The 20,366-nt window shown below is 45.8% G+C and overlaps 1 protein-coding gene across 3 annotated transcripts in view; it reads left to right on the top strand.

Annotated features, from left to right (window-relative positions):
* rxraa (retinoid X receptor, alpha a) overlaps positions 1–20,366 on the top strand; it is an 86,729-nt gene that overhangs the window by 37,348 nt on the left and 29,015 nt on the right. For all 3 annotated transcript variants that reach the window (XM_034547186.1, XM_034547185.1, XM_034547187.1), the window contains one exon: positions 11,550–11,788. In XM_034547186.1, coding sequence (XP_034403077.1) covers positions 11,550–11,788 — 239 coding nt within the window. The remainder of the gene's footprint in view (positions 1–11,549; positions 11,789–20,366) is intronic.

The following is a 20,366-nucleotide window of genomic DNA, read 5'->3' as shown; positions in this document are numbered from 1 at the left end:
TTATTGGAGGATAATTCATTTATAATGATGACAAAGATGATACACTCGGAATGAAGGCAAACAAACAGTTGTGTGGGGGGCTTTTTTTGCATTTAAGCGCCTGCCGAGGTTTCCCTGTCGAGCAGCTGATTAAGTGGGTTTTCCAACGTTCTGATCTGATTACAGATGATCCCTCGTTAGTGTTGACTGAGCAAGTTGAGAATCTCACGTGCTTGGTTACGGGTAGAAGTCGGGGACGTGGATTGAGTTAACATAATTGCCGGTAAGAGGTTGGATCTCGGATGCTCCGCGGCGCGTTCCTCAGCTTCATTACGTGAGCCTCTCTTGAATAGTAAAAATGCCCTTTACATGCACTCTTGAGTCCAAACGGGTTTGGGCCACAGCGTAGCTACGAGCGTGCACTCCTCCGAAGCAGCCTTCCTCCCAGGGGTGCCACCTGGAGATGGAGGGACTCCCAGGTGTTTGTGTTGCCGCCTGAACACTGAGGTCGTGGTGTCGGTCTCACGTCGGACCTCGGCAGAACCACAATGAAGCAGAATGGAAACGCGGGTGGAAACGCAAGCGGAAAAAGGGCGCGGCGGTGATGCAGAGAGAGAGAGAGGGAGAGATGAAAGACTTGCTGCTTCGAACTTGCTGCTTCGAACTGGGATTAGCTCCCCCCCCTCCCACCTCTGGGGAGTCCCGCTGATGAGCAGAGAAGGCAGAGGAAAAGACGTGCAGGGAAATTGAAGGAAACCGTCACAGAGGACAGGGGGAGAGGAGAGGAGAGATGCAAAGACAAACATCCATAGGATGCCAACTCCTCTTACAGGGCCTGCTGCCACTCACGATGCTTCAGTGGACCACCTTTCTTCTCTCCCCCTCCCCCCAACCCTCCTTGAAGAATGGACCGTGCTGCTAATTCACCAGAGAGCCATGTCCACGTTTGATCAGACTCCATCCTGAAAAACCATCAGGGCAGGCTCAGACAATGTGAATCAGTCGTGATCATTCCTCTCTGGCAGAAAAAGACTCGTGCAGCAGTGTGCAGTGCGAAAAAAATACATCACACCAAAAACTAAATCAGTGCGTTTCCTTTTCTGGAGTCGAATGTCTTTTTTTTCCGTCTTTCTTTTCTTTATTCTAGCGCAGCCATTTGTTTGAATACACGGACCAAAGACAACCTGTTGATTTCGTAATGGAAACTTACAGGTGGTTTCAGCATGTAGTCAAGTGACAGAATATTCTTGATAATTGGATGATGAGAGGCTTCACAACGGCTGTCCACAAACAAACCATCGCGTGCGCTTCTTAAACACAGTCTACGATAAGACCCCCCCCGACACCCAATGCTTGACAACTACATATCCCATTTTTGTTCTCGCAAGCCAATCAGAGCGGACTCTGCTTTTTTCCGTCATGGAGAGGAGCGTTTCGGACAGAGGGGGAATGCAGGTATATTCAGAGACTGTATGAGAGAGGAGCCCATCGTAAAACCTTCCAGCCGGAGGAACTCTGCGTTCTGTGGAATGAGGCTGCGCTGTTGACACAAGCTGTTTGACTTGTCCGTGGGACTTATTTAGTTGATAATGGGCCAAAAGGTAATTGGTTTTGTGTATACTGGACAGACTGTTTGTGTGCAACAGAAAGGGTGATGGGGTCAGGCTTCATAATTTATTAGATTTTGTTTATTTGTCTTTGCCCCCTCCCTCTCCTTGATCCTGCAGGTTTGTTTGCTGTGAGTCAATGCACCGATCCAAAGTACACTCCTCTGGTGACAGTCACACACAGAACGCACACACACACACACACACACACACACACACACACACACACCTCCTTGCTTCTTCCTGCAGCACGTACACACTAAGTTTCCCATCTCACTCTCCCCTCCCCTCCGACCTGCCCCCCAGGGTCTCCGGCTTTCTCAGAAACTCTCGCACTTTCTCTCCCTCTCCACGTTTGAATCTGTCTTATCTATGAATCTCTCCATCTCTCTTTCCATGTGTCCGTCTATTGATCCATCTATCATATGCTCTGCCCCTTTTATCCAAGGCGTGGTCCCCAGAGGGAAGAACTAGGGGAGGGGGTGGGGGTGGGGGTGGGGGGGAAGGCAAGAACCTTCTCCATTTGGATTTTATGACAAAACAGCGTCGCGGCAAGAAAGATAATCTGAAGGCGACCAGGGGGGGTACACAGCGGTTTCAAAAGCTTGTAATATAGTCAATGAACTTGAGCACTGAAAAGGAAAAAAAGGGTCTGATAATGTCCCAAAACCCCAACCCTTCTTTTGTCTGAGCAGACACTAACTGAGAAGGACTTGTTATCCTAAATCACAAGAACAGTAACTGTTTCTATGGGCCTCTACAAAGCCAGGGGGTTAGTTGTGTGTGTGTGTGTGTGTGTGTGTGTGTGTGTGTGTGTGTGTGTGTGTGTGTGTGTGTGTGTGTGTGTGTGTGTGTGTGTGTGTGTGTGTGTGTGTGTGTGTGTGTGTGTGTGTGTGTGTGTGTGTGTGTGTGTGTGTGTGTGTGTGTGTGTGTGTGGGAGGGTGGGAGGGTGGTGGTGGTCGGGATCAAACATGCTGCACCAACTTCTGCTGCTTCTTCGAATCCAAAGGAAAGCGTCCGTCACCCGCCGCCTCTGGAACAAGTCATCAAGTGGCAAATTCCTCATGCCGATGTCACCGGAGGGAACGGACAGCCCCCCCCCCCCCCCCCCCCCCGCTCAGTAATTGGCATAATTACTCTCCTCCACTGACCTTACGACTACTGGGCCATAGCAGGGCGCCTCGTTGATTCATTCCTCCTCCACTCCTCTTTCCCTAATTGACATGTGATCGTTTCATTTTGAGTACGACCTAAAACCCTTTTCGCCATTAAGAGAAAGAACTTTAATAGTTTGGGCTCAAACAGTCTCCACGCGTTCTTTCTTTCTTAAAAAAAGGAAATGGGCAAGCAGGAGGTCAGTCTCAGGTCTGACCTCCTGCTCCGCTCCTGTATAGTGTTGTGAAACTAAAACCTGGGCCTGGATAATGTCACCTTGTACTTCCTGACCTATGATTGCGCACTGGTAATGAACATCCTAATAAGTGACCAGTTAAAGTGAGGGTTGGTATTCTTATAAATAAAAACTAAACTGTCACCAGAGTTTTCCACAAGCTGCTAGCTTGACAGCTGTGAGTACTAACCACAGCGATGTTGATTGTTTTCTGTTCAATATGATCACTTTGGGGGGGGTGGCTTTGGAGGGAGACCTGAAGAGAAGCGGGCGACTACCAGGGTTGACAACACTGGGAGTTTTTTTTTACAAGAAGATTACCAACCCTAGCTTTCAAGGTTCTGGACTTCTGGTCTAGACTGAGAGCTGATTGGTTGGTTGGATTCAATTGTTTGCTGTGCATCGGTTTTCTTTCTTTGATTCACACAATGTATTGGGGGGGGCCAGACGGGATTTTTACCTCACTGCTAGGTTTGGTTTGAGTGGTTGCTCCAATCCATTTCCAAAGAATGCTTCGCCCCTTTCGAATGAGACTTTTACCTACCTTTTTTTTTTTAAGACATGTGTTTCCTTTCATTTCAGTACTGAAAGGTCATCTTGCAGAAACGTGTCAGTTCCTCGAGAGAGGCAATGCATCATGGTGCCCGGTTCAATGTTGTCAAACTAAAATAACCAAAAGCAGAATCCGATAACTCCCGGTGTGTGTGTGTGTGTGTGTGTGTGTGTGTGTGTGTGTGTCCTCGGCCACGTGCCTTCAAGTGTTGTTTGGCAGCGGGCGAGCCAGATAAGGGCCGTGTTGTGATTTTCATCTCTGGGCGCAAAAACAAAGGAGAAAGCTCGATGAATCACGGCTGCCTCGCATTTCCCTACTGAGGGCCTTGACGGCAGAAATATCAGACTTTTTTTCTTTCTTTTTCTTTAAAACATTTTTTTAAAGCTTAATCTATAACAGAAAGAAACAAAAACAGAGCCAACCCATTTTGATAATGGAAGGGGGTTCCACGAGGATAAGAGGAGTCCTCGCGTAACCGTCGGTCTGCGGACCTCAAAAATCAATCTTTTCGAGGTCATTCAAAGTACCCGTTGTTCTTTAACACCGCGGATTTCACCAACTCGGCGTCCCCTTCGCTGCCCACTAAGCTTCCACGTCACTGGAAAGGAAACGGGTCCTCAACGCGGAGCCTGGAGAGCATCGGCTGCAAATGTAATCTTATCTCTCCCGAGGGCGGCTCCACAGGCTGCAGCGGTAATTATCGCTCGGCGCCGCGTCTTTGATCAAGCGCCTTTTTGTCGAGGACGGCCAGCGTGTGTGCGTGTGCGTGTGCTACACCTCCTTCTTTGCCATCTTTCCTCCCTCTCTTTTGTGTCAGCCTCCCGACGTGTTGCTCTCTTTTTTCTTGGCAAATTCAGATTGTGTAGAAGTCCTTCGAAAGTGTATCCATGACGACAGAGTTTACATGATTTACTACTATTCTAATACACGGTTTGACTGTTTTCAACGTTGTTCCTCCACGGTTCTTTTTTGGACAAATTGCGTTCATTGACTTAAAGCTACAGTCGCTAACTTTCCTAAGAATAACTAATAATTATTAGACACTAATAACAGTACGAGAGACGAATAATAAATGAAACAACCAATGGGAAGCGAGGAGTCTGCACAACGCAGCTGTCGATCGCTGCTCGCGGAGCTCATGAGCCGCCGATCAAAGTGACAAATTAGGCAGCACTAAAAAGGATGTCAGGATATAGTGAACACTTTTGTATTGTATTTGTATACCTTACCAACTGTTGCGTTAATGCAGGTAGACATGTCTGGTTTCTTTTACACTGAAGTGTTTCCTCGCTGCTACCCTGAGATTATTTTCCCCGGCCTCGTCTTGCGCCGTATCGCCTCCGGTGCCGAAAAGAACAATTAGGTGCCATGTCAGCGGATCAGCAGCGGGCAGTAATCTGTGGCTTAGCTGGCACCGAGCCACCAAGGGCCTCGCCATGCCCCAGGACTATCGCCCACACGCTATCAGGCAGATTAATTGAAATGGGACGGCGGGAGGGCATTAAGGGAACCCCCCCGAGAGACAGAGGCGACTAAAAGGGAGGCGGGAGGGAAATAATTAAGTCTTTTAATGAGGGCAGTTGTTTCAACAGGCAAAAATAATCGGGTTATATCAACACCGTATCAAATGATGGCTGTTAGTGGCCCACCTACTGGGAAATTACGGGTGGCCTGTTTTGGGTCTTTTCTGCCACTTATCTCACATTAAGGCCCCCCTTTTTTTTGTTTTTCTTTCTTTCTTTGTGCTCTCTTTTACGTTGTTTACGGTTGCCGGCCGATAGGGGCCTGAACCAGACAGATGTTTGTGATATGAGCGGTCATGAAGGTGCAGCTTGAGTTGCGTCACTCATATCTTGCCTCGATGGGAGCCGTCGTTAATGCAAATGCCGTCATCGCCACGTGGCTTTTTGCACCTTCCCCGCGCCTCGCTTACCGTAAGAGTGCATAGGGTAAAAAACTAAATAAAAACAACATAAACTTTTATGTAAACGTAATGTAGGATTTTCTTCCTGTAGTGTATCTTTGATTATGAGAAGCACAAAGACTACAACTCTCAGGTTCGATGGTTTGTGCGTTAAAATGTATTTGTCCTGATCAGTCTCAGGTTTGCTGTCATTTGGTAGTAAATTAGATATTCTGATCAAATAAAGTACGAAAAGAAATAACAATCCTTGAGTCACCACTGACCACAATTCACACCAGTGGGGAGATGGCAGGGTTTCAAGGGTGTGCCATCCACTCAACCCACAAGAAATGAAAGAAACGATGTCGGGGACTTTGCGAAGGGTCAAAATCTGATAATTCTTTAAGGCAATTTATCAAGCAAAAATACCCTACATTTACTTAAATGCTGCAACCTTTTTTTCTAAAGAGCAAAGAGTTGCTGCTTTTCTCTTGTTTTTACGTCATTTCAAATTGAAGATCTTGGTTTTAAATAGTGCAGTACAAAAGCGACTTCAGCCAGTGCTCATCTTGTTTTACATCACTTGTTTTTTTTTTACATCACCTGTGCACATGCCATTGGTCAGTTATGGGCCCGCCCCCAAACGCCCACTCCAACTGAAATGGACAGGCTGGAATATTCATCCTTAAGTGAAAAGACCAGATCAGTGTGATTATACAGTGGAAAAGCGTAGGGAGACGTTATCTGATTAATGAGGACACATGCGTGTGTCACTCAAAGCACACTGACGTTGATATTTAACTAAAAACCACAGCTTGAAAGCTGATGAGTAATGGTCTAATTGTCGAAAACATTCAGTGAAACGTGCACATACAGACCTTCCCGGACCATTGATTAAAAACATCAGTCTGCTGTCGTCATGATGATATAGACATCAGTGGTAATAAAATATCCCTCCCAAAAAACAACAAAGAATTAAGCTGCGATACAGACTCCGAACAGCTCCCTTGGGGTTATATATTTTTTTCCTGTTGAATTTGTTTCTCTCCTCTCCACCCTAACACATCCTGTGACTGGCATTTTTGCTCTAGCGCTCGCCGTGCTTTAAAAACCCACCCTTACGCCTGTCGCCTCAAATCAACAGACGGGGGGTGAACAAAATAATTGAAGGGGGCGGGCGCTGCCTTGTTGTTGACAGGACACAGATACACCCAGATGTGTGTCTCTCTTGTTCTGTGAGTAACCGTAGTTTGCTTGTGCTCTGTGCTCTGTGCTAAAGATTACGACTGATTCATTTGAAACCCGTTGTTGACGTTGTTTTTTTTGTTTTTGGGGGGGCAATGGCATAGCCCCCCTGTGGCACCGGTAGATGAATAATAGAGGAGGCGAGTTAGCTGCGCACTGTAAAGTGAGCATCTGTTGTCTGCTCTCACACAGGCGCCTGCTTTGCAACTGTAAATGTGTGTTTAAAAAAAGAAAGAAAAAGGGGAGACAAAAAAAAACGGGAAAAGGGCCAAAGAAAGGTAGAAAAGGGACGGACTACGAGGTTTCATCTGCTCAGGCTGTTGTGAGTGGAGGGGGCACTTTACATCTATAATGCATAATCCGTCACTGTTGGCAGGGGCAACCGGAGCTCATGGGCTGGTTAGACCAACTGTTGGTATGACTGTGGCTCAGCAGCCTGCTGAGTCATTTGTAGACTCCTTGAAAAGCCGTGTGCGTCGGAGCCGTTGACATCTCACTGGCAGAGGCTACACTGCGTGTCCAATATAGAGTTTTTTTTGGCCTTCAACTCCGATATAGCTATTACCGTATATAAACTCCTTAAAAAATTTTTTTTGTAATGACATTACAAGGGGGAAAAGCTTAGTTACAAATGTGATTTTTTAAATGACTTTCTCAAAGGCCAAAATGACTTTGCGGTGTAGAATTACGAATCCTCTTCCTTCTTCTCTGTTGCATTTTATTCATTGCACAGCACACTTTTTTCCTGAAGGGCGTCCTGGAGGTTGTAAACGACAGACTAATAAAGAATTAAGGAGGGATCAGGTGGGTTTCTGTTACAGAGGCGCGGAACATCCTCCTCTTTAACCAGTTTTTCATTCAACAGGGCGTCATTGATGACAAACGGTGGAGTGCAATAGCTCGACAACATGCAAGGGCAAACAAAGATGGCACATGCCACCTAAACAAAATGAACCTTTCCGATCTGTATATGCTAATACTGAGTCAGTAGAGACGTCAGCAAGTGGCCCAATATTCAGTGGCCCGATATATATGTATTTATATGTACAAGTCTATAGATGCTCAGGACTCACTAACTCGTCTGGACGGCTGGAGCGAATGATGCCGGCTATCTCAATGGCAAACTAGAGTGTACCTCCCATAGAAACGACTGGTATGACCGTTCCAAAGAGCGATTCCTATGCAGGGTTTGTACGGTCATGTAAAACCTGGAAAACCCATGGAATTTTAAAATGGATATTTCCAGGCCTGGAAAAGACATTTGAAAAAATAAAATCCCAAAGGTTTTGGAAAATGTGTTATATCGTATGCTCATTTACGCTGTATATACTGTGTGCTTTGGAATTGTCATTGTTAGTTTAAATACTACATGTTCTCACCAGATTCCGCAAAATGTTTGGTCATGGAAATTTGGTTTAAAGTCATGGAAAGGTCATGGAAATCCATTGGTCGAAATGACCAATGGATGAACCCTGCCTATGACTGTTTAATGCTCCGCTACCTCTGCAAGTGGAGGTGTGGTTAAGTTTTAGGCAACTCAAGCTTTCTTTGTTGAATGGAGGGGATGGTCACTTTCACGGTTGAAAGAAAACAATGTTGATGGTTGGAGGGTGACTGCGCGTGAGTTGGGGTCTTTGTTTGCCCAAACCATTCACCACCAGTTGTTTGCTGTGGCAAAAAAGGATATTTTGAGGTAAACTTGACGTGGATTTTAGAGTCTAAAAAAAAAGTCTTCCATCGTTCCCTTTTTTTTTAAGAAAAGCTATACAAAGCTTTGTTTTCAAACGTTTTGGGTGAACGCCACACGCGCCGTCCCCTTTTCCTCTCATCGCCCACCCTCATCGCGGTACTCCGCTTGTCATTTTGTAAACTCGTGAGGCCCCGGCAACAAATTGGCCATTTTTTCCTCGGAGTAATCGCATCCGGCGGGGGAACACAAAAGAGAGGGATGTAGCGAGAGCGAGGAAGGGGAGCGTTGTTTAGAAATCAGAGATGCCCGTGTGAAGCGCAGTAGTGATAAGTGGAGAACTCTTAGCAACGCCCGCCGGTAAGATCGGTCCTAGTTTGCTTATTTGTAGCTGTCAGTTGTGCCTTTTGTGTGTCCAGCGAGTCCGGGGGCCAATCGTCAGGCAGAAGGCCCAAAACGACAGCGCTCACAAGCACTCCAACCCCTATCTAACATGAGTCAGCTTTTTTTTTGTGGCCGTCTGCCACTCGATTCTCGGATGCCTCAAGCCTTTTTTTTTTAATCTCCCCTGTCTCTCTCTCTCTCTCCCTCTCTCCGTTTTTTGCCGTTTTACACGCTCTTATCTGATCTTGCAAGCATGTTTATTTCATGCTTTTTTGCGGATCGTGCAAACGCTCGCCGTGTCTTCTCACGACTGCTGGTAAAACGTGTTTCACCATCCAGTTCAACAGGTCGGGGTGAAATGGGGTCCATCAGGAAATCCATGCAGGCGTGTGAATGTGACCGTTGTCATTTCCTTGTCCTATCTTTCCTTTCCTCTTTACTTTTCTACTCTCCTTGTTTCCTTTTCTCGCCCCTCCTTTCCTCTCTTCTCCTTGTATGTCTTTTCAGCTCCTCCCCCCACATACCTAAGCCCCCCAGCTGTTTCCTTTCCTCACTTTTCCATGTACATCTTTTCAGTTTCTTCGCTCCTCTCCTTCTTTCCCCTTATCTCTCTCTCTCTCTCTCTCTCTCTCTCTCTCTCTCTATCTCTTTCTCTCTCTCTCTCTATCTCTTTCTCTCTCTCTCTCTCTCTCTCTCTCTCTCTCTCTATCTCTCTCTCTCTCTCTATCTCTCTCTCTCTATCTCTCTCTCTCTCTCTCTCCTCTCCTCTCCTCTGGGGAGGATTAGGACAGAGTCCTTTTCATCCTGCTGTAATCCTACACTGGCAACCGAACTCCAACAAGAATAAACACACACATTTGCTGAGAGATATGTATATGTTCTTGGGGCTTTTCCCAAACAACACCGTTCACATACAATGTGACCACATAGTTTGCTTCATGGTCAACTAGAAAAAAGAGCATCAGGCGGGGATGTTGGGGCCAATTTTCGGTATATTTCTGCTCTGGTTGTTGCAAAGCTGTTGAGGAGGGAGAGGGAGAGAGAGAGAGAGAGAGAGAGAGAGAGATGGAATGAATAGGGAAGAGAGACGTAACAGTCTGATCCACCCCCCTCGAGGTGGGGCCTTGCTGGGACTCTTGTCAGCTGAGCTTCCCCCCCTACTGAGACCCACAATGGCAGATTGGCAACCCTAATACCGCTCTCTTTATCTGCCCGAATTAAAACCCAATTGGAGAAGGGTTATGGGAATTGCGGGCTGTGGGCGAGATTTTATTTATTTATTTATTTTCTTTCTTCAGGAATTATTTGGGTGGGCGCATTTTCAGAGGAGGATTGGGGGGGAAGGGGAATGTAATCAGAGGGAGAGAAGCTCAAGGGGTATCAGTCGGAGGATTAAACACTGAACTAATACAGCTAGATGCAGAGCCATTGTTAGCCCTTTATTAAGAAGGGTGTGTGTTTGTTTTCATAAGGATGGGGCCTGTGTGTGTGTATGTGCTTACAGGAAGTGCTTGTAAGGCAAGTAGGGCGTGCAGGAAGTGTTTGGCTCGGCTGAGCTGCCGGCCCGGCTCCTGCTCTGAGGGTTGCTGATGATGCAGGCAACTCTTTTCAGAGAGGACGTGCACAGAAACCCCCGCTGAAGGCAGTAACCTCTCGGCTGTCGGTTTGCCGAGCCGTCCGTCCGCTTATGAAACGTGAGAATGTGACGTGACGAGCCACACTCCTCACGTCACTAGCCCATGTCCCCGCTGTAGTGTCCAAATAGGACGCCATGTTAGGACATACTTATTATGTAACATTGTTCAAGCATGGCGTTTATGTCATTTTATTTTGTATACTATAAAGGAATTGAAGAATATAGATAGATTAATCAATAATAATCTCTGAAATACCTGAAACGCTGATGCAGTCCTGCTCCATGATTCTGCTCGTAAATTACAAGTCACCTGAAAAGTAACGTAGAAAAATAATTAGGGCTGCAACCAGACATCGTTTTCATCTTCACGTCTTGTTCCGTCCAACAGTCAAAAATATCCAATTTACTGCCACGACGAGATGATGAAAATCAGCAGATCGTCGCGTTCCTCAAGCTAAAACCATCAAATATTTACCTACATGAGACGCGGGAAAGCTCTATCAGAAGAAGAAAAATGGACAGAGAATGGAAGGGAAGACAGGGGGGAGGTTGTCATTGGTCACAAATTGTCTGTGACACACCGCCGCACCCTCCGTCTGTGCTCGCACTCCTGCCCGTCCCACATCTGCTGCATCAAGAGGCCGCTCTACCACTGACACCCCTCCGTCAGCTGTTATTATATATTGTATATTTAAATCCCTGTGGCCCACTGCCCCACTCATCAACCACATGCATTATAGATATACATGCTGTCCTCATAGATCCCTGAGGGGAGCACTTGTGATGAGACAACGTTGCATGAGAGAGAGCAAGAGAGCCGCTGGGTTTAATTGCCTCAAGCGTTTTTGGATGAATTGTTCTGTTTTTCGTGGACAACCGCTTTCACACTTAACCTGATGTGCTGGCTTCTCTGTGTCAACAGCGTTGGACAGGAAATGCTCGAATTAGCTCAAGTGTGAAAATGGCCTTTATTTATTTTTTATTTTTGGGTGTATTAAACCACTTGGTTGTTGTAATTACAGTCTCAATGCGCATCTTAAAAAAGAAATCCTTTAATCCTGCCAAATCCTCTTAAAGATGTCATATGGTAGTGAAAATGATCAAACCTTACAGCAGCAGCAATCTAAATGTCACTCTGTTTGTTTGTTTTTTTCCCCCTGACCAGACTCGTCGGGCCAGCTGACCTCCTCGCCCCTGGGCTCACCCACGTCCCACCGGGGGATGCACCCGTCTCTGCTCAGCCCGACGTCCATGGGGCCCTCGGGCTCCCTCCACTCTCCCATCAGCTCGCTGAGCTCGCCCATGAATGGCCTTGGCTCGCCCTTCTCCGTCATCAGCTCGCCCATGGGTCCCCACTCCATGAACTCGCCCGGCATGGGATACGGCCCCAGCGTCAGCCCCCAGGTGAGGCCCGTGACAGACCCACACATGGGAAAAGTGCATTTACTGCAGCTGCATGTTCAGACATTTAGTCCTCAAGGTTACTTTAGTTTCTCTCTACACATGCACAAACACAAGCAAACCTGGAACCACGGTTACGGGAGTTAATTAATCTGACCTCATCCATCACAAGTTGGACGGCTAGAGACTAGTAGAGCTCTGAACGTGTTACTTTGTTTGAGCAGGATACGGTTAGTTAATTAGTTTGCATGGTACATGTTTGATTATAATACGTAAAATAGCTGATCGCTCACTGACCCTGAATTCCAAATAGCTTCATATGCATACATATTACAACAAACACTATACAACTCAGAGCTTCAGAGGTACTGTAGTCAATTTTATAAATGTTTTAATCTTTAGATGGAGCCAGGCTAACTAATTCTTCCACACTTTATGCTAAGCTAACCATCTCCTAGCTGTCGCCCAGGCAGCAACCTCCGGTTCTGCCGAGTGAAACCAATGCGAAACTGTCTTAAACTTGCATACTCTCCACTGGCCATCAGGGGGTGACTCCTCCGGTTACAAAAAGAAGTCAGAAGTCTATGAGAAAAATTACTCTACTTCTCTCTTGATTTATTACCTCGGTAAAAATGAGTTAATTTAGAGTCAAATAGACCAGAAAGTGGAGTATGCTTTAGGGCGGGTATACCTGTTGATTGACAGGTTGATTGACAGGTTGATTACCAGAGCCATTTATGGAGTCTATATGTCACTCCTCCACAGTCTAATTAGGGTCATATCCGTTCACTTGTTGTAAAAATGTACGAAATGCCAAACTCAAGGCTTTGAAATTCCACAAACCAATGGGTGAGAAAGGGAATGACCACGATTCCCAAAAACGTTGAACTATTCCTTTGAACTAAACAAAAAAATAGGTCCAAAGTCGTGACGTTACCAGCTACATTGAGCAGCCTCTACCGTGGTTTCATGAGGTTCTGCCGCCGCACCCATAAACAAATCAACCAGGCGAACGGTTGAGCATCATGTCTTCCAAATCGTATTCAGTGCAAATTACAGTTACACACACACACACACACACACACACACACACACACACACACACACACACACACACACACACACAAACGTATAGCTTTCCTAAGCCAGGCCCCGGCAGACAGAGGCCCTGTCTTGACCCCGTGCCACCGTTAATCAAGAGCCATTCAGCAGGGATTCCACAGTACTTTGCTCTGTCACTCTCTCTTCCGTGTCTGAGGCCCATTTGTCACTCCCTCCCGCCATATTTTAGATGTCTCCTCTATCCCTTCATTCTCCTTCTCTCTCGCTGGCCCTCTTTCCTCTGTTTCTTATTCCTTGTCTCTTTCACACCATCTCCATTTCTTGTCTCTTCCTCTCTGTTTTTTTTTTGTTCCATCAATAAGCCTCAATTTCTTTGGTATGAATAATACAAAATAAAAAAAACACACATGCACAATTAAGACATCAAAGCCTGCAGTGGCCCAGTTTCCGTCTGGAGCCATATCTAAAATTGAAATTGTCCCCCCCCCCCCGCCTCCCCTTGAAAAATGCAGTGGCTGCCCCCTTTTTTTGTGTTTGTGAATAATTGTGTTTGGCAACGTGATGCTATTTGGGACGAGTTCTCTCATCGTTATTGTTTGGCTTATCGGCAGAGTGTCCCACATGTAATGGAGTTATGGATGGATTAGGGGCACTTTCAGAAAGCGGACAGAGTCTTTCATTGCTAGAAAGACCCCCCCCCCTCCTTTTCGCTTCCTGATTCCTCTACACTTTCTAATTCCAACACTTTCCTCTGCGCTGTCGTTTGCTGACCCGCAGCAGCGTCTTCTGTATGCAGGATGGATGTTGAGTTAGCTGATAGTCTCAGTCTGTCTCACGTCAATGCTGGTTTTAAAGCTTCGTGGGTTTTTTCTATGTACTTATCCTCGCTTCCTCTCGGCTCCGTCCTGCCATGTTATTTTGAACAGCTGTATAAAGTGCAGGTAACAGCTGTCTGTGTCTGGTGACACTTTTAATGCTTTCTGTACAGTAATCACAGTACATATTTAGCCTTGTGCTATAGGTCGGGTCTGGTTTCCAGTCTTTGACACGGCACTGTTTGGACTCGCTGAAACAGCTTGCGTAAGGGTAAATGGCTGCAAAAAATGTACCATTGCCACTACTGTTTTCATATTTTTGTTTTGCAATCTATACTGACTCATAATGGCAGCCTGTGACCCTGAAATTAGGGCAAGGCGTCGAAAAAAAAAGATTTCGGTATCGATAGTCTTGTGCGGTTTTGCAGTTTAGTATGGACGGGTATGGGTTGGGGTGGGAGAAATGGGCACCACCCAGCTTAAGACTCCCCACCTGTTTCACTCAGCCAGTGTGTGGTAAATCAGTATCTGTCGCTTCTCAAAATCAGACTGAGGGCAAGAGGACATTAACCCCCCCCGTATTATCCTGTTTAGTTTTTGGTTACTGAATTGTGTCTATTGCAGCCAGTAATGCAAGTTGGCATTGCTTGGTCACAATTGTAATATTGCTGCTAACTCTTTGCTATTTATATTCACCAAATTTTCTTTTTAATTAAAATTACATTTTTGACTATTTTTCAAACTGGTGTTTAGCATTTACATTTATTGTTTCAAAGACAGTATTATGTAGTTGTAAGCAGATCTAAGGACATTTTTAAGAGCCTGTTAATGTACAGTATTTGTCAACAATTACACATCCTCCTATGAAGACACATTTTTTATTATTACAGCTATGTTTTAAAATATTTCCATTAATTATATATGATATGTTACATACTATAGGAGGAGGTTAAAGACGGGCCTCGCACCTCGTGACTTGGGACGGGATGTGATTTGAGTAAAGACTCTTTGCGCTCCACTCACTCTTAACACTCTGCTGCGTCGCCGTCTTTCATGAGCGATGACCAGAACGAGGTCACAGCTCGGCCTCCTCCCTGCATAACCACACAGAGGCCAGCACGGGACTCCTCGCCCATGCTAACCGCACACAGGCATGGACACGCAAACACACACGCACACACACACACACTCTCACCGTAAACACACTTGCCTGTCACAGTTGTCTACTTCCTAAAGTGCTCATGTCATAAAAGAAAGAAGTCATCTTTCTAAGCTGTTCTCATCACATGAAGACCTCGTTCACCATCACCTACAATCACCAGTGTCTCCTTTTAGACTTTGAGATGCACAGAAATGTAAACATCCAGGTGGAAATCTAATTCACCCACTCTGGTTCTCATCAAAACTTGAGGGGATATCCAATGAAAAACCCAAAACAATGGGCCTTAACTATCCCCCACATCAAAAGATGTAAACGACAACACGATGAAAGCAGAAGAAAGCATGAACAAAACTCCCATTCTTGCGGGAATCTCACATCGTCCGACGGCCAAACCACATGTAAAGAGAGAAACAGCCCTTCATCGTCAGCCAATTCTTGCAGCTCAAACAACAGCGCTTCCCCCTTGAGCTCCGTCCCCAACACCCAGAGGCGTTAACATTCCGCAGTTTGCGTACTTCCTAGTTTGTTGCGTCCTTTATTTTTGCATCCCGGCTATTGGCTGTGCATGTTGTTGAAGATCAGAGAGGCGTCTGCACACATTCTGACGTGACTACTTTGCGGAATTGCATACTTTGTCTTTCGTTTTTTGCCGTTATTAGTTTTGTCACGTATCTTTTTTTTTTTCATCCTGGCGCAGTATGAAGGGGACCCTTTCCCCGTGGGGGAGACGATGCCAGGCCACAGCTCATGCCCAATAGATGAGACCCATCAGTTGTCATGTCCGTGGTCTTGAATTCTCTGACGATACGGACAGTCTCTCGATCACAGGCACCGCAACTCCCCCAAGCAGCTGGGAGGGATTTCACGCAGAGTTGGAACTCACTTCCAATGACAATAGCAGGAGTTGTCTGGCTGTCATTTTCTGCGAGGGGGTGGGGTTCTTTATCATCGGACCGGTGCCTACTCCCTCTGGTCTGCACCCCTCTGGCTTTCCACACTTTCACATTGAAACTTTGATGAGAATTCTAAACCTACAACAGCCCTCCAGCATCCTTCAATGCACTTTAGTTAATGGACATAAACTGGGTGTTTTGGGAGCGAAGCACAGAAGAAACGCCTCATGCAAAAAAAGGTGTAAATGTTTTACAAGAGCTGGAACACGCACTTTAATAAGTTCTAAATGAGCGGAGGCAGTGATGTCATGTGCCTGCTCTGGGTACGTCGTATTTGGGCGAGGGTCGCTAGGAGACTAGAGGACAACACACTCGGGGAGGAAAGGGGGAAAAAAGAGAGAGCGGGTGGGGGGGGGGGGGGGGACCTCAGCCCCTTCCTGTGGAAGCAGTAAAGGTCCATTTCGCCGCTGTGGTCTTTGATGGACTCCGCTGCAGTCGCTCTGCATGACATCATGGTGGCATGGCTCTAATGGCCGCACAAAGAGGCTGTGTGTGGATTCCCAGGGGAACAGTTAAGGCTCTCCAACGTCAATCAGCCCTCACATGGATGATGGGGGGGAGGGGTGGGGGGAAGGTTTTTAGCCAAAGCTGTCTCCAGGTAGCAATTAGGAGCCATTTTAGAGACCACTTTTTTTCTTACCCTGACAGCACTGGTAGCTCAAGGAAGTGTAATTAATGTGCAGGATTAATTTAGTTTAGTTTAGTCCACAGCTCCATAGTTCTTTGATTCTTGTCAACCAAATGTTGCTAGTTTTTATAAACATACCTTTTATTTCAAAATGTTAATTTGACATAGGAGAACTTTTTTAGTTGTTGCTGCCGTTGAGTTTGTTCCTGCATCTATTTCATATTCAAACTGTTCCAGCTGTTACTTTCCTGAAAAAAGCTTTTACTTTGAAACTTAGGCAGGAAGTTTTGCTTTGCTGAAAGACACTGAAGCACAGAAAGCAGAGGCAGCGAATGAGAACTTAGAACTAATTTAACACAACCCGCGAAGAGCTTGTCACGTAGCTGACTTGGCGCGGGTACTTTCCGAAGGTATTTCTTTCGTGACCGCCGTTATTTCCCTTCCCCAGCAGACTGTAGGCCGTGATTTTTGAGAACAGACGGCGTATGCAGTGCGACGGTGCTGGGGCCCGTCTGTGAGTCATGACTTGCGTGGGGGCCACACAAGAGACGAGCCATTTAGGAGGTGGTGGCTATACGGGATAGAAACAGTCGGATTAGGTTTAGGTTTCAGAGAGCAGCCACCTAACGCCGGCTCTCGGCGCTGCGGTTGAAATGCCTCTGGGGCAGGCATTTATTTTAAAGCTCGGGATAATCCCAATAGGGCTGTCAAATGCATCTGGCGGTGTGATCTTACTGCAACTCAACACAGTCTTGTGCCGACATGTGTCGTCGTGGCATGCCTACATGACTAATTCCACTTTTTCCACACCTGCAGAACCTGTAGCTGTGTAGAATGCTGTCTCCCAATACAGCGACTGTAAAGGGCAGGTTAAAAGAGGCACACATGGACCGAATAGCACTATGAAACACTGACAACGCCACTTTGCAACACAATTCTGCGACATGCTCACTGTGTTGAACACAAACCAGCTAGCCAATCATTTGCGAAGCTGGAGCAAGAATTGTATGTCCAAAAGAAAAGGAAAGGAGAAACACACACATTTTAATGCATTATGAAAGACTTGGATACCAACAGGTTTTGGGATATGCACAAATATTGCAAAGCCAACCTTTTTAGCGATGTGGTGATGAAGAAGGGAGGCTGTGATCACACGGTCCAACAAGTCCGCCACCAGTGGAAAACTTGTCATTAGCGATGTAAATTAGGAATATTGTCTTTTTCAGAATGAGGGCAATAACCTGAATATTTACATGAGCACATACATGAGCGTAACATACATGAGCACATACATGAGCGTAAAATACATGAGCGTGACATACGTGACCACATACATGAGTACATACATGAGCGTAACATACATGAGCACACACATGAGCGTAACATACATGAGCGTAACATACATGAGTGTGACTTACATGAGCACATACATGAGTACATACATGAGCGTAACATACATGAGCACATACATGAGTACATACATGAGCGTAACATACATGAGCGCATACATGAGCGTAACATACATGAGCACATACATGAGCACATACATGAGCGTAACATACATGAGCACATACATGAGCGTAACATATATGAGCGTAACATACGTGAGCGTGACTTACATGAGCGTAACATACATGAGCGTAACATACATGAGCGTGACATACATGAGCGTAACATACGTGAGGGTGACTTACATGAGCGTAACATACATGAGCGTAACATACGTGAGGGTGACTTACATGAGCGTAACATACATGAGCGTAACATACATGAGCGTGACATACATGAGCGTAACATACATGAGCACATACATGAGCACATACATGAGCGTAACATACATGAGCACATACATGAGCACATACATGAGCGTAACATATATGAGCGTAACATACGTGAGCGTGACTTACATGAGCGTAACATACATGAGCGTAACATACATGAGCGTAACATACATGAGCGTGACATACATGAGCGTAACATACGTGAGGGTGACTTACATGAGCGTAACATACATGAGCGTAACATACGTGAGGGTGACTTACATGAGCGTAACATACATGAGCGTAACATACATGAGCGTAACATACATGAGCGTGACATACATGAGCGTAACATACGTGAGGGTGACTTACATGAGTGTAACATACATGAGCATGACATACGTGAGCGTGACCACAAAGGCGGAGGCCGGTCCATAGAGGCAGAGGAGGTCGCTCCACCTCTGGGGGAAGAGGAATGTTGATTAGTTGAAATAAAACATTACCAAATCTCAGTATCATTCATAATAAATAACAAAAATGTGACCGGGTTGTCGTGAAGATGCATAGTTTTGGGAAGTCGTGAGCATACGACTCGATAAATGAGACTTGGACTACGCTGCACCTGTTGTGAGGGAGTTTGTAGACGGATGCTTTTGATAAAGTGTCCCTGTTGCTAAGTGCGACCCCCACTGTCTTCTATTCTATTGAAGAAATATATAAGATATTTCACTCTAATGAACAAAAAATATGCACTTTGCTTTATAATGTATTTATTTTCCGAGTGTGCATCTCGATTAGAATGGAGGCTCATGTCTTACGGTCTAGTCGCCATTGATCTGGTATGTCTCCAAAATGATGCAGTTAGTTTAATTATTGGCTCAATTATTAGAGCCAGAATAGTATGGTGATGATCATCTGACACCATATTATTATGTAATGAGACACTTGTACTGTATGTTTGAAGGGTATTTCTGTTGCCCATGGGTCTAAAGGGGCTTTCACACTTGGATTTCTGTTCATCTGGTCCAGAGGAACAAAGTGACGCACTGAAGCCCTGAACAAACAAATCAAAGAGCTTTAAAGATGAAGTTCTTCAGACTGACGAGTATCTTATTGATGAGGCAACTTTGGGCATCATTGCCAAATGTTATGTGTGTATTCATGTTCTCTGCATGGTGTCTCAAAGAGCTCATGAAGAACTAACTGACTGGGGTATGGGGGTGCGGGGGGGATTGTTCCAAAGTCTGGGTGCTTGGACAGCAGAAGAGCAGTGGCCTTTAATTTAACGGTTGGCACGCGGTACAGCCAACAGGTTTTATGATGGAGCGCCGACTTGTAGACAGGGGGCGTGGCCAAGGAGTGCCTGAGAAGTGCTGAAAATAATTTAAAAAATTGGATACATGCATAACACACCTTTCCACTTCCCGATTGATCACTTCTGACTTTAATGACGGTTCAAGGCCAGAGCACAGATTTAAAAGTAGTTCATTTAAGCTAAAGTCACATAACCACTGCCAAAACAAACCGTGCTGTTCCTTTGTTTCGTCAACACAGAGTTTGGTTGACAACTACAACGATCACAACCAAATAGGCGAATGCATCCGAGTTTGTTTCAACCAAACAGGTTAGGTGCAGAAGGAAAAAGTGGGATTTATTTCTGAAAAAAAGAGCAAAGGAAAGAGAGCGAGCGAGAGGGAGAAAAGGCTGTGACATTTCAAACTCTCTGTCGATGATTTACGTAGTGAGGAGGGGTCAGAGAAGACTGAGTGAGGAGAGTGGCTCCAGGGTTGTAAAATGTCAGTGGCAGTGCAGTGTCCACAGGAGCAGCCCTGTTTCTTATAAAACCAGCCCTCATCCACACACACACACACACACACACACACACACACACACTCTCTGTCTCTCATGGATGCCAAAAACACTTAAACACAGATACAGCCGCGCTCAGGTGAGACAGCAGCTGAACGTCATTCTGCGTATTCCCACTTCTCCGCTCTAAGGCTGGCTGCCTTTCATGCCACCGATAGTCTTTATATCCTTTTTTTTTTGTGCTCACTGTGACAAAAGTTTCTGTCAAAACACACACACACACACAAGCGCCAGCAGTGCTTGCGATGATTCATTTTATCTGTTGTGTCACAGCATGGGGCGAGTGTTGGAAACCTAAAGATAAAGGGTTCTACTAGAGCTGAGCAACAATA

Source organism: Cyclopterus lumpus, chromosome 12 (genome assembly GCF_009769545.1).
Source record: "Cyclopterus lumpus isolate fCycLum1 chromosome 12, fCycLum1.pri, whole genome shotgun sequence".
In the NCBI taxonomy this organism is placed as follows: domain Eukaryota; kingdom Metazoa; phylum Chordata; class Actinopteri; order Perciformes; family Cyclopteridae; genus Cyclopterus; species Cyclopterus lumpus.
The sequence above is the reverse complement of the archived record's forward strand: the minus strand, read 5'-3'. Positions and strand labels throughout refer to the sequence as shown.